Source organism: Microcebus murinus, chromosome X, assembly GCF_040939455.1.
Source record: "Microcebus murinus isolate Inina chromosome X, M.murinus_Inina_mat1.0, whole genome shotgun sequence".
NCBI classification, from domain to species: Eukaryota; Metazoa; Chordata; class Mammalia; order Primates; family Cheirogaleidae; genus Microcebus; species Microcebus murinus.
In genome coordinates this window covers 115,678,223-115,691,457 of record NC_134136.1, presented here as the reverse complement: position 1 = coordinate 115,691,457, position 13,235 = coordinate 115,678,223, and the positions used below count along the sequence as shown (strand labels likewise).

The following is a 13,235-nucleotide window of genomic DNA, read 5'->3' as shown; positions in this document are numbered from 1 at the left end:
TTTTTTTATATATATATCAGTTGGCCAATTAATTTCTTTCTATTTATAGTAGAGACGGGGTCTCGCTCTTGCTCAGGCTAGTTTTGAACTCCTGACCTTGAGCAATCCGCCCGCCTCGGCCTCCCAAGAGCTAGGATTACAGGCGTGAGCCACAGCGCCCGGCCCAGATATGTCTTAAATTGCAATAATATCATTAATTTGTTATCGTTCAACCCTTGAAGTTTGTGAATAATTGTATACAACTCTAGATTTATGAGAACATTTATATGACTTTTGGGGAAACGATTATGCCACAATATTATCCTGTAGAGCTGAATTGTCCAACATGATGCCCACTAGCCACATACAGCTATTTAAGTTTAAATTAAGTAAAATTAAATAAAATTAAAAGGTCAGTTCTCCTGTCACCCTAGCACATTTCAAGTGCTCAGTAACCACATGTAGCTAGTGGCTACCATATTTGACAGCACAGATATAGGAGATTTCCATCATTATAAAAAGTTCTATTGGATAGTACTACTGTAGAATAAGAGAAGTTTTAACATTGTCATTGTTGGTGTTGATATATTCCCATTTTAGCCTTTCTCATAGTTGTTTTTGCAGTTAGGACATAGTTGTTTTTGCAGTTCAAACTGGTTCTTCTATATTTGTTTTAAAAATCCTTGGCAAAAAATAATTATTAATTATATGCCATTACTGAGATGGTGCCTGAAGAAGTTTCACAAGACTTTTTTTTTTATTGCCTTGATATCTGCTTGAACTAGTGTTCGGAATTAGAATTAGCCTACAAAAGAAAAAAAAAATCTTATTATCCAAAGTGAAATTTGGTCAGCTGTTTTTGAAGTTAGTCCCCTCCCCAAGGAAACTATTAATTATACTTCTCATCTATTCCCTAAGTCTTTTTAACTCTAATGCTTCTTTGGCCTCATGTGACATTGCACTATCTGGGGTTGAACTTTTCATTGCCCAAGAAGGGCTTGGGCTTGCCCCATCACAAGAAACACACGCTGTACTTCTCTCAGTGCCACGAAATCAGACTTGGGCCTAAAATAGCCAAAGTGGTGACTAAGATTCATTTGGACAGGGCCAAGCTGTCACAGCAGAGAGGGGTCATGTGTGGATTTACCACATCCCTTTGTAGGACTATTTAAAGTTTTAAGACTCACCAAACAACCTAGAATTAGGAACATCAGCAGGGTTATTGAATGTTTTCAGCTTTTGGTAAGGCTATATTCCTTTGAGTTGTTCAAGCACCATGTTAAAACATGTTATACTGACCATCCTCAAGGAGCTAATTCTAATTCCGACGCTTCTGCAGTCTTTTAGAACAGAGATTACAACTTCCCTGGCTTTCTGAGCCCACCACACACTTTATTTTCATGCAGCTAGGTGCTCATCCTTCTACCTAGACAATGTTTTTAACTTCCTCAAGTAGTGGGTGACAGCCTAATTTTTATGACTCCCTTGGAAGTGATTGAAAAGGAAGTTCACAAAAAACAGTAGAAAATTACTTTTGTTACTTAGTCATGATAGAATGATGATAGAAAATTTCTTTTCCCCATTTTGGTTACCAGACATTTTATGTGTTAGGTTTTTTCCTCCTTTTATTTCATACTAAGTTCTAGAATTTTAATACTTCAGTAAAAAAAAAAAAATATTCTGGAAACAATACTTCCTTTAATAAAGTACATAGTTCCTGATCACAGAACTAGATATGAGGATCATATTTTCTCAAACTGAATATTAGGATGCATGGGGCAGACTATGTGATCTTCAGGCTGTGTGGTAAATCTGTCCTCTGTGGGTATGGGACCCTTAAGGGGGCACACCTGCACTCTAATCCTGGGTGTCATCTACCGAAGGAGTTACTGAGCAAAGGGGTGTCTGAGTATTTGAGCTTGTCTATCTAGAGAAGAGGTTCAGGAGAGAGTCTGTTCTAGAAGTCATCCCCATTGCTTCATCCATTATTTCTACTCCTAGAAAGCAAATTTCCCCACAGTGAAGTATGTTGAAGAAATTCTCTGTAAATAGATGCAATATTCTATATTTGGGTAAGTTTATTGTAATCAGTTTAGAAAATGGTGAGTTGAGCCCATGTGATTCAATTAAGAGGAGAAAAACCATTTATTCCCTATATATACAGAAAGCAAGGATTTCCAATAACTTTCTACAATTTTCCTTTATTGATTTTGTAAAATGCAAAAGTTTTCTCTGACTTACTGATTGGTCTCTTGCATTCCTGAACTGTGCATAACTAGGAAAGCTTTGTTTAGCAGTGCTGTTTTCCAGTACTTTATAAAGCTGCACTATCCATTGCAGTAGCCACTAGCTATATGTAGCTACTTACATTTTAATTTTAATAAATTAATATCAAATAAAATTTAAAGTTTAATTTCTCAATTGTATTAGCCACATTTCATATGCTCAGTACCACATGTGACTGATGACTACTGTATTGGACAGTATAAGTAAAGAACATTTCTATCATCATAGAAAGTTCTATTGTACAGTACTGCTATATGGAATCTTGGTACCTCCAAAAGTAATGCTTATACCTAAGCAGCACCTTTTGAAGTCACCCAGGAAGCTATAATGTCTGCTTTTTGGCAATCTTCCCCTTTCTATTAATTCAACAAGAGCTAACATAAAGATTTATCCAAGACCTTTGTGCCTTAATGAAACCCACCATTTACTACAGTCCTCTGTAGTGAGGATTTATACTCAAGGATTTATACTTGAGGATTTATACTTAAGGCAATAAATTGGGACAGCAATTATTGTGGGCTCCAGCTAATCAGAGTATTAAATCTGGTATCCAAAAGGTACCTTTGATTCTAAAAACTGAAAACTGTTTTTCTGGTATGAACAGTTCCACAAATAACAATGTAAGTGATTTTGATCTTCCTATATTGATTTTACAAAGCAATTCTGTTAATTTGTGATTCTGAAATATAGAATTTATTACTTCCTGTTGGGGCAACATAGCCTTTGAAAGTTATCATGTACCTTTTAAGACCATCTTTATAAAATACTTTTATACAGACTCAAGAGGATTTCTAAGATACCCATATCATAGATATTCCATGCAATTGCTCATAAATGTAGCCATGTCTAGTACACCTGAAAGTCTCATTTTTCTTTTTTTTTTTTTTGAGACAGAGTCTCACTGTGTTGCCCGGGCTAGAGTGAGTGCCATAGTGTCAGCCTAGCTCACAGCAACCTCAAACTCCTGGGCTCAAGCAATCTGGCTGCCTCAGCCTCCTGAGTAGCTGGGACTACAGGCATGTGCCACCATGCCCAGTTAATTTTTCTATATATATTAGTTGGCCAATTAATTTCTTTCTATTTATAGTAGAGACCCGGTCTCGCTCTTCCTCAGGCTGGTTTCGAACTTCTAACCTCGAGCAATCCGCCCGCCTCAGCCTCCCAGAGTGCTAGGATTACAGGTGTGAGCCACCACACCCAGCCTCATTTTTCATTTTCTTTAGAGAGGATAGTACAGCCTCTTTTAGTCATATATCCTGACTGGATGTTATTAAATTCCTGGTTTTAGACCTGTGTTTAGAATATGTTTGAATATCACATATATATAGGCTAGGCAGACACTAAACTGGATGATAACTTTGGTTGTGACTGTGTGGAAAGATATCAGAAGTTCTGATTTAATCAGTGATCTCACCTAATTATCATTTAGGACCTAATTCTTAAATATAATCAACCCAAATCCTTTAACATTTCTACCTTGAAATAATTTTCTAGCCTTTTAGTCATCTCTGTTCAGTCTCAACCTCTCCAAATTCTCCACCCTTTTTAAGGCTTTGAGTTCAGTGTCTGAATCCTAATAGGATGATTCTTATGTATTTTGTATTTAGACTTTTTTTTTTTTTTTTTGAGACAGAGTCTCACTTTGTTGTCCAGGCTAGAGTGAGTGCCGTGGCGTCAGCCTAGCTCACAGCAACCTCAAACTCCTGGGCTCAAGCGATCCTCCTGCCTCAGCCTCCCGAGTAGCTGGGACTACAGGCATGCGCCACCATGCCCGGCTAATTTTATATATATATATCAGTTGGCCAATTAATTTCTTTCTATTTATAGTAGAGACGGGGTCTCGCTCTTGCTCAGGCTGGTTTTGAACTCCTGACCTTGAGCAATCCGCCCGCCTCGGCCTCCCAAGAGCTAGGATTACAGGTGTGAGCCACAGCGCCCGGCCTTGTATTTAGACTTTTTTAAATGGACCTTATTGCCCTTGTGCCTGTCAGACTTGTGCTTGTTTCTGAGCTTATTTAGGGAGTAGCAAAAAGAGAGTATTGGTTTTTTTGCTTTTGTCTTCAAGTCAGTAATACATCTCTGTTCAACTCTTGTGTTCCTCAATAATTTTGTTGCTTCCTCAAGTACATTCAGTAATTTAACTTAGTAGAAGTCTGAGCTAACCATTTTCTTGTTTTCTACTTCCTTAAATGCCACACAGAATCATCTAGCCAGAAGCATTTCATTTTGGTGTGTGACATATTGACATTTCAAGAAAATTATAGGCCAGGCACAGTGGCTCATGCCTGTAATCCTAGCACTCTGGGAGGCCAAGGCGGGAGGATTGCTTGAGGTCAGGAGTTCAAGACCAGCCTAAGCAAGAGCGAGACCCTGTCTCTACTATAAATAGAAAGAAATTAGCCAAACAACTAAAAATAGAAAAAAAATTAGCTGGGCACAGTGGCGCGTGTCTGTAGTCCCAGCTACTTGGGAGGCTGAGGCAGGAGGATTGCTTGAGCCCAAGAGTTTGAGGTTGCTGTGAGCTAGGCTGACACCACGGCACTCTAGCCCAGGCAAGAGAGTGAGACTCTGTCTCAAAAAAAAAAAAAAAGAAAACTATAATTATGATTAATTTAAGAATTACTTATAGGCTGGGCGCGGTGGCTCACGCCTGTAATCCTAGCACTCTGGGAGGCCAAGGCAGGCAGATTGCTCCAGGTCAGGAGTTCGAAACCAGCCTGAGCAAGAGCGAGACCCCGTTTCTACTATAAACAGAAAGAAATTAATTGGCCAACTAATACATATTAAAAAAATTAGCCGGGCATGGTGGTGCATGCCTGTAGTCCCAGCTACTTGGGAGACTGAGGCAGGAGGATTGCTTGAGCCCAGGAGATTGAGGTTGCTTTGAGCTAGGCTGACGCCACGGCACTCACTCTAGCCTGGGCAACAAAGTAAGACTCTGTCTCAAAAAAAAAAAAAAAAAAAGAATTACTTATAGTTCTTCTTTCTCTGAATTTAGAATATAAGTTAATTTGCTTTGTAGAGCATTGCAAATTTAATGTTATTTATCCTAACAAATTATGCATAGACTTCTTAACTCAAAATTATGATGTTTCACTCTTAAAGCATACTAAAGTATACCTTCTAAATTAAAGCAGAAAACTTCCTTGTCAAGAGTCTAATAAATCAAAAAGAAGAACCACTTGTGTAAGATCTAATTTTATATTGTTATACCCACCAGCTCTTCAATAGCAATAGTGTAGTACAGGGGTTGGCAAACTACAACCCGGGGGCCAAATCCAGCTCACTGCCTATTTTTGTATATAAAGTTTTATTAGAACACAGTAATGTACATTCATTTACATATTGTCTATGGCTGCTTTCATGCTGCATAGGGTAGTTGCAAAAGAGACCATGTGGACTTCAGAGCCTAAAATGTTTGCTGTCTGACCCTTTACAGAAAAAAATTATTGACCCCTGGTATAGTAGAAATCCTTGTACTGGGGAGAGTGGTCAATGGACCTCAATTCTATCTACTCTTGATTGTGTCTCTAAGTAGGCAGCAACCTTAACAGGTTGCTAAACCTCTTTGGACCTCAGTTTCCTGATATGTAAAACGAGCCTCTTAGAATAATTCATCTCTAAGGTTATTCTCAAACTCTAATAAAATTCTATGAATCTGTGAACTATTTTAGAACTGTTTTGCTGGTTTACATAATAACTTTACATTGAATATTCAAGCCATATGTAGTTCACTGAGTTTGGAGAACTAAATAAACAAAATCACTAGCCATAAGACACATAAATTAGGAACTTGCTGCTATTGTTTCAAAATAATTTACCACTTAGGGTGCTTTTAAATAGTGTTTTCCTAGTAGTATAAGTATTTATTTGTAGATATTTGACTATAGTAGTAGCTAGAACAGGCCTTGAAACATAAAACTAACATCTTAAGAAGCTCAGTTGAACTTCATTTGTAAATAAAAATAAAGCATCTCTAAAAGTCTAGTTTCAATGTACGGGAAACATGATTCGATATATAAAAATTCTATTCCCACCCAACTTTTAGGGAACATGTCTAATATGTAAAGTGAAATAAGCTTCTTCTATAGAAAGAAGAACTCAACATTCACTACTGTTTTTTCAATGTGGTATCTATAATTCTGTATAAGAACCTCTTACGCATTAACCTTGGACTTTGGGAAATCTCAAAAGTTGCCTGGAATGGTAGTTTCAAGATCACTTCTTTGTTTCTTGCTCTTCCCTTTCTATAGTCTGTTTTTCAATTTACATTTATAGAAAGAAACTCTAACATGACCCCCAAAAAAGTAAACTTTGTAGAAATGTATTTTATTAATGTTTTTGTGTGTTTATTAACAAATGCCTAAACACATTCAAGATTTATCTTTATTTTCAGAAAAATCCAAGAGTTCAATATTTAAAATTTAGACTAAGACTACTTAGGTAATTTGATACTTAAACTACCTAAATGAGCAATTCTACATAGACCAGCAAAAGGCCCTACTCATATATTCTAGCTCTATATTAGTAAGGTTAGTCATGATTTGCATTTACAAAATGCTTTACAGTTTGTAAAGTACTTCCATTTACCTTATGACTTTTGACAATCCTGTAAGATAGGTTATATCACTTTTAATATCTTCACTTTACAGATATGAAAACTTAGAGATCCTCAATGATTTACTCAAGCAGTGTCATGTACCTGGAAAGTGGCAGAGCTAGGGAACAAACTCAGAAATTTTATCATTCTTCCTGTTACTAAAACAATAACTTTCAACCTTTTCCCATTCAACAGTTCTAAGGGATGACTGCACTCAATATGACAGTGATTCTCAACTAGGAATCAGGGGAGACATGCATGTGGCGTAAAAGAGTCACATGTGGTTGATTCTGATCTGTGGCCTGATGGAGAATTACCATACAAGAGTAAAACATAGTCATTGTTAAAAACAAAAGGAAAGGGGGAGAAAAGATTAAAAAATAAAAATGACTCATAATCATAGTAAAACATAGTCATTGTTAAAAACAAAAGGAAAGGGGGAGAAAAAGATTAAAAAATAAAAATGACTCATAATCCTACCATCCTGAGATAATTAATGCTACTAGCATTTTGATGTATGCTCAGTCTATGTATATTAACTTTTTTCCAAAAATGAGATCATACTATACATTTTTTTTTTTTTTGAGACAGAGTCTCGCTTTGTTGTCCAGGCTAGAGTGAGTGCCGTGGCGTCAGCCTAGCTCACAGCAACCTCAAACTCCTGGGCTCGAGCGATCCTTCTGCCTCAGCCTCCCGAGTAGCTGGGACTACAGGCATGAGCCACCATGCCTGGCTAATTTTTTATATATATATATCAGTTGGCCAATTAATTTCTTTCTATTTATAGTAGAGACGGGGTCTCGCTCTTGCTCAGGCTGGTTTTGAACTCCTGACCTTGAGCAATCCGCCCGCCTCGGCCTCCCAAGAGCTAGGATTACAGGCGTGAGCCACCGCGCCCGGCCTCATACTATACATTTTTAGAGCCTTTTCTTACGTAATTCATCACAAGCATCTTTTCATTTCATTAAACATCCTTCTGCAGCATTATTTTATAATGACTACAGAATATTCCATTTTGTGGTACTTGTTTGAGTTCACCAGTTCCCAACAGTGTTATTCTGGTATATGCATATGTAATTTATTTAAAGGAATTTAAAATTATTTTAAGAGCTACCTCTCTTCTAGCCATCATCTCCTATATATTTGACTTTCTTAGTAATCCTTAAGATAAATAAATAGTTAACCTTTTTATATTTGTATATTTGTTTATTTTAATAAAATACTTTTCACCTCTTTGCTTTAGGGTGCAGTACTAGCGGCTGTGTCAAGTCACAAATTCAACTCATTCTATGGGGATCCCCCTGAAGAGTTGCCAGATTTCTCTGAAGACCCTACCTCCTCAGGTAATTGGATAATTCATTCACCTGTATGAATCATGTGGTATCTACAGCCTTTCTTTTCCATTGTGAATATACTTTTTCTGTGCATTTAGTCAAATCTGCCAAGGGATTCTAAGGAAGTTTGTCAGCAACCAAATCCTGTCTACATGTCTCTTGTTCCTTTTCATTTTAATACCAAAGTTGTTTTCCCCTACAGCTCCAAAACCAACATTTCACTTTTTTCGTTTGACCTCCGCAATACTTCTTCCCCTTTCCACACTCTAGAACCAACCTTGCACTTCATCCAATCCAACATTGTAGTCAATCTTTCTGGATCTTTCTGATTACCTTCTCCCTCAACAGAAACTTCTAATGTAAGATTTTCCCCATATCAACTGTATTAGATCAGACTTTAGGACAGCACTGCTTTGAATTGAATCTTTCAATATAAAACTGTCTTATAAGTTATCTCTTGAAACAATTATCAGGTTCTTCTCTCTCTAACACATGTATTCAAAGGGGAAGAACATAGAAGAACAGTTACCTGTTTTGATGAGCTATATGTAGGTACTCCTGAAAAAACCTGCTACCGTTCACAAAATCACATTATAAAATGCTCAGATATCCATTTTACCAGTGAGGTATTCTCAAGGATCATTTACTAAAAATCCATAAGATCCATTTATATGTATATGTAAATGCATGTGTGTACGTGTGTTAGAGTTTTTAAATTTTGTGTGTTTCTTTATTTACTTAACTCCTGAGTCATATGTCCTCTGGCCTCAGCTTTTTTTCTTTCTTTCATTAGTGTCACTAGTATATGTCATGTGGTTGACTTTGTGCTGCTAATTTGATTTTTGTACTCTTGGACTGGCTTCTTTCAATATTCATGTATTACCAGTGGGATCAAGGCCCTTCCTAAAGCATGAGTTGTTTGTTCCACAATTAGCAATACAGGAAGAATGAGTGTGCTAATGCTTCTTCCCTGTTGAGATCATTAACATCTGTCGGTATTCATGCTTCTTCCCTCCTCTGTTTATACATGTATGTGTACATACACAAACATACACCCACACACACACAGAACTTCTTACCAATTAGTATGTGCTTGTACCTTGTACAAAATGACAGGATCAAGTTTCCCACTCCAGCAGGTATATAGTTTCCAGTTTTGATTTTTTTTTTTTTTTTTGAGACAGAGTCTCACTTTGTTGCCCAGGCTAGAGTGAGTGCCATGGCGTCAGCCTAGCTCACAGCAACCTCAAACTCCTGGGCTCAAGCAATACTCCTGCCTCAGCCTCCCAAGTAGCTGGGACTACAGGCATGTGACACCATACACGGCTAATTTTTTCTATATATGTTAGTTGGCCAATTAATTTCTTTCTATTTATAGTAGAGATAGGGTCTCGCTCTTGCTCAGGCTGGATTCGAACTCCTGACCTGGAGCAATCCGCCTGCCTTGGCCTCCCAGAGTGCTAGGATTACATGCGTGAGCCCAGCCCCCTGTTTTGATTTTTATCAATTGGGATGTGAATCTTCCTCTTTTGAATGAAGGTGATTTCCAAAAACATTCAGAAATGGGAATCTTAGAGAAGAGATGCTTTGAGGAGGAAGCCTTGCCATTTTCCTCTTGTGCTGACTTGGTAACTATCCAGAGCCCTTACCACACGAAAGACAAGGACATAGTTGTGTTTATAGGTGTGGTCCCTAGTGCTCCTTATCATTTCACGTCTGTCTTTTTTTCCTTCCAGTTCATTTTGTTTCCTCCACTTATAACTTCTTTTGTTAGCTCAAACCTCTATCTTCTCTCCTCACACTCAGATCACAGTTGACCCTATTTAAGGGGAGTGGATCCAGTAATCGCTTTTATTCATGCTGTTACTGCATGATATAGTCACATACTTAGAATATATTTAGGATAAATCTCTGAGATTTTAGGTCAAGATCTCTACTGCCACTTAGCCTAGAGAACAGTACGGTACTTGCAAATCACTTTATAGAACTAATCTTCAGTATTGTCCCTTAATATTTACCTCTGCTTAGCAAGAATTTAATGAGGTCTTAATTGCTCCTTTCTGGGAAGAATTGGATTTTTTCTTTAGGGAAAGGAATTATTTATATTTCTAGACAGGCTTAATTTCTATTAGACACATTTTTATTGTCTGTTTTTTTCTGTTTTTCCATGTAATCTCTAATGACTTCATTGAAATAGTTTCTGATTATCCTACTTGATTTTTAAGCAAAAAAGAAATTTCTGCCACCATCTGCTGGTAGCTTACAAACCCTCAAATTAATTATTCACTATTTAGCATTACTTCTTGCCTTCCCTTTCCTGCAGTCACACCCTATTTCTCTTTTTTGTTCTTTTTTTTGTTTTCTGTTTTCTTTCTTTTTTGTTAATTACTGGATCTTAATGATCTTGTAATCAATCTGTATCATGATTTGACATGTTAAATATCTGTCATAAGAACTTTTGAATGGCACTGTCCAGGTGCTACAAATAAAAGAATTTAAGAATTAAAATGATGTATACATGGCTAATACTAATTATCTACCCTAAATGAAGAGGAAATTTTTGAAGAAAATTCTAATATTTTCCTAAATTTCATGTAACTATCAGAACTTATTTATACATTCCTAAAATTAATTTTTAATACTAAGCCATATAAAGGGAGGCATTCTACTATTATGATCAGTGTTATTTATCAAGTAGCTATCTGCCAAAAAATATCCTTTTCTGCAACCAACAGTAATGGTTTCATGGTTAGTTATAGAAAGCTGATCATATATTTTATCTGGACTCATAGAGAGCTTTACATTTTCATGAATTAAAGTATCTATATTTTCATTTTTCATTACTTATTTCATTATTTCTTATTTAATTTTATTTTTAAAATATTTTTATTAATTTTCAAGTCTAAATTCTTCTCTATACTAATGCTTAAAAGCTACATCATTTAAGTTCCTGAAGTTATCCTTTCCAGTATCTTTCTGTTTAAATTTGCATGAGTTTGTTTTATAGTACAAAACACAAAGCACTTTTCCTCATTACCTGAAAGTTTGTTCAAGCCTATGGAGAAAAGAGAAAAATGATCATAGAGCATGTTCTTGTAGGGAGGGATTTTGGTGGGGGACAATGTAGGAGGAGGGAGAAGGAGAAAGTACATGAGCACACACAGTGTTAAGTCACCAACTGCTCTTTCTTGACAAGGGCTGTCTTTGTTTTCTATCTTTAGATAATGCCTTTTCTATTCTTTTTATGAAATGATAATAAAGCATAGGTAGCTAGATTATTTTAATGACCTTGTTTGACAAAATTAAAAATTGTTCATCCTAATTGGGTCTCTAAAATTTCTTAAAATTGTACTGGTCTATGAAAATCTCAAAGTCTGAGAAAAGTGGTAAAGCTGCCTGCTCAAAAAGTATAGCATATTGTTTCCTTAAATTAAGTCTTATTTTGGTAAAATCACAATTTAAAAATTAATCAGTGTCCCAATTTGTCATCAAATGGAAAATCAAGCATGTTTAGGTATGTTGTTTACAGTGTAAAACAATTTTTCTATAAAAGATATTTTTCTATTTTGATTATTGAAATTAATTCATTATGCATTTACTAGAATTCATTGAGTTTAATCTTATAAACAGTATATTATTGCTCTGTTACTTGATAATTCAAAGTGGAAATATTCTGCTCTCATATTTCAAATCAAAGAAGTCAGAATCAGAACCTAGTGTTTGATGTCTGAAATCCTAAACAATCCCAGTGATTATGCTCATGGAACATGAGGGCTCATTTTGGGGTCAGCTGGGGGACCATGCTTCTTGTGGCTCATCTAGTGGGCCCAACTGTGGCTTGATAACCTGCTTGCTCTAAAATCATACTGTTTGTTGTTTGTCCATATGCTGCCTTCCTCCTAGGACTTCTAGCAGCAGAAAGTAGGTATCCCTTTGTTTTCCTCTAAGGTTTATCTTTTATGCAAAAGTGTTTGGCTTTGCATGGTTCATAATCAGCTTGACTTTTTCCTTGGCTGTTTGTGTTTAGATGTTTAAGTATGAATTTTACCACTGCCTGATCATAAATAAAAATTTGGATATGTTGATTTCTTGAGGCATTGTTACACAACATTAACATCTCACTTCTTTCATATGAGGAAAAAAAGGCAGTGTTAAAATTTTAGCCACGTTTAATATTATTTCACATCTGAGTTTCAAACACAAATACATTAATTATGGGGAAAGGGTAACATTTTATTTCATAGTTTGCTTCCAAGTAAACTTTCAGGGTAAGTGAATTTTCATTTGACAATGACATAAGCTATAAGTGGTCTTTATTACTTTCTGTTGCTGAGTCCATTTTCAGTTTATTAATTTGGAGCTGTGAAATAAACTGTGAAATTGTATCTTAACTTTTATTATCAGATAGAACATTTATAAGGAATAATATAATGGCTAGATTTTAATTACAAAGGAATATCTCTTGAATATGTGAGAAAATTAAAATGTAAGAAATGTACACACACACACACACAAATGAGTACAAGTAAAACAGACAATCTGAATAAGATAGGTGGATTGTATCAATGTCAGTGTTCTGGTTATAACATACTATAGTTTTGTGAAATGTTACCAATGGGGGAACTAAGCAAAGTGTACAAGAGGTCTCTCTGTATTAGTTCTTATAAATGCATATGAACCTACAATTATCTCAATAAAAATTTTATTAAGAAAATACAATAAACTTCTACCTCAAAGATAAATGAGAAAATCTTGGTATTAATTGTTAGGTCCGGAGCTGAGAGAGAAGGACACATGAAGCCTCATGTGTAGTAAAATGCTGTTTATTTTGAGCATCTGGGTACAGATGGGTAGAGGCAAAAAAGCATCCACAGTGAGGGAGGGGAAAGCCTTGGGTTTTATAGAGGGTTTCGTAGGGGGAAGTGAGTCCCTGGGCCAGAATAGCCACAGCAATTAAAAATTAAAAAAAAAAATGATTTCTGGGACCCATGGGTCAGTCTCATCCTGTAGTGATAGGGGGGAGGGTAGTTCTGTCC

At 36.2% G+C, this 13,235-nt stretch overlaps 1 protein-coding gene across 11 annotated transcripts in view; it reads left to right on the top strand.

Moving 5' to 3' along the window:
• CASK (calcium/calmodulin dependent serine protein kinase) overlaps nt 1–13,235 on the top strand; it is a 381,055-nt gene that overhangs the window by 268,117 nt on the left and 99,703 nt on the right. For 8 of the 11 annotated variants that reach the window (XM_075999330.1, XM_012781844.2, XM_012781842.2 and 5 more), the window contains exons 10-11: nt 8,109–8,208; nt 12,103–12,120. In XM_075999330.1, the coding sequence (XP_075855445.1) occupies nt 8,109–8,208; nt 12,103–12,120 (118 nt within the window). The remainder of the gene's footprint in view (nt 1–8,108; nt 8,209–12,102; nt 12,121–13,235) is intronic. The other 3 variants (XM_012781843.2, XM_012781845.2, XM_012781849.2) reach the window with 1 other exon arrangement.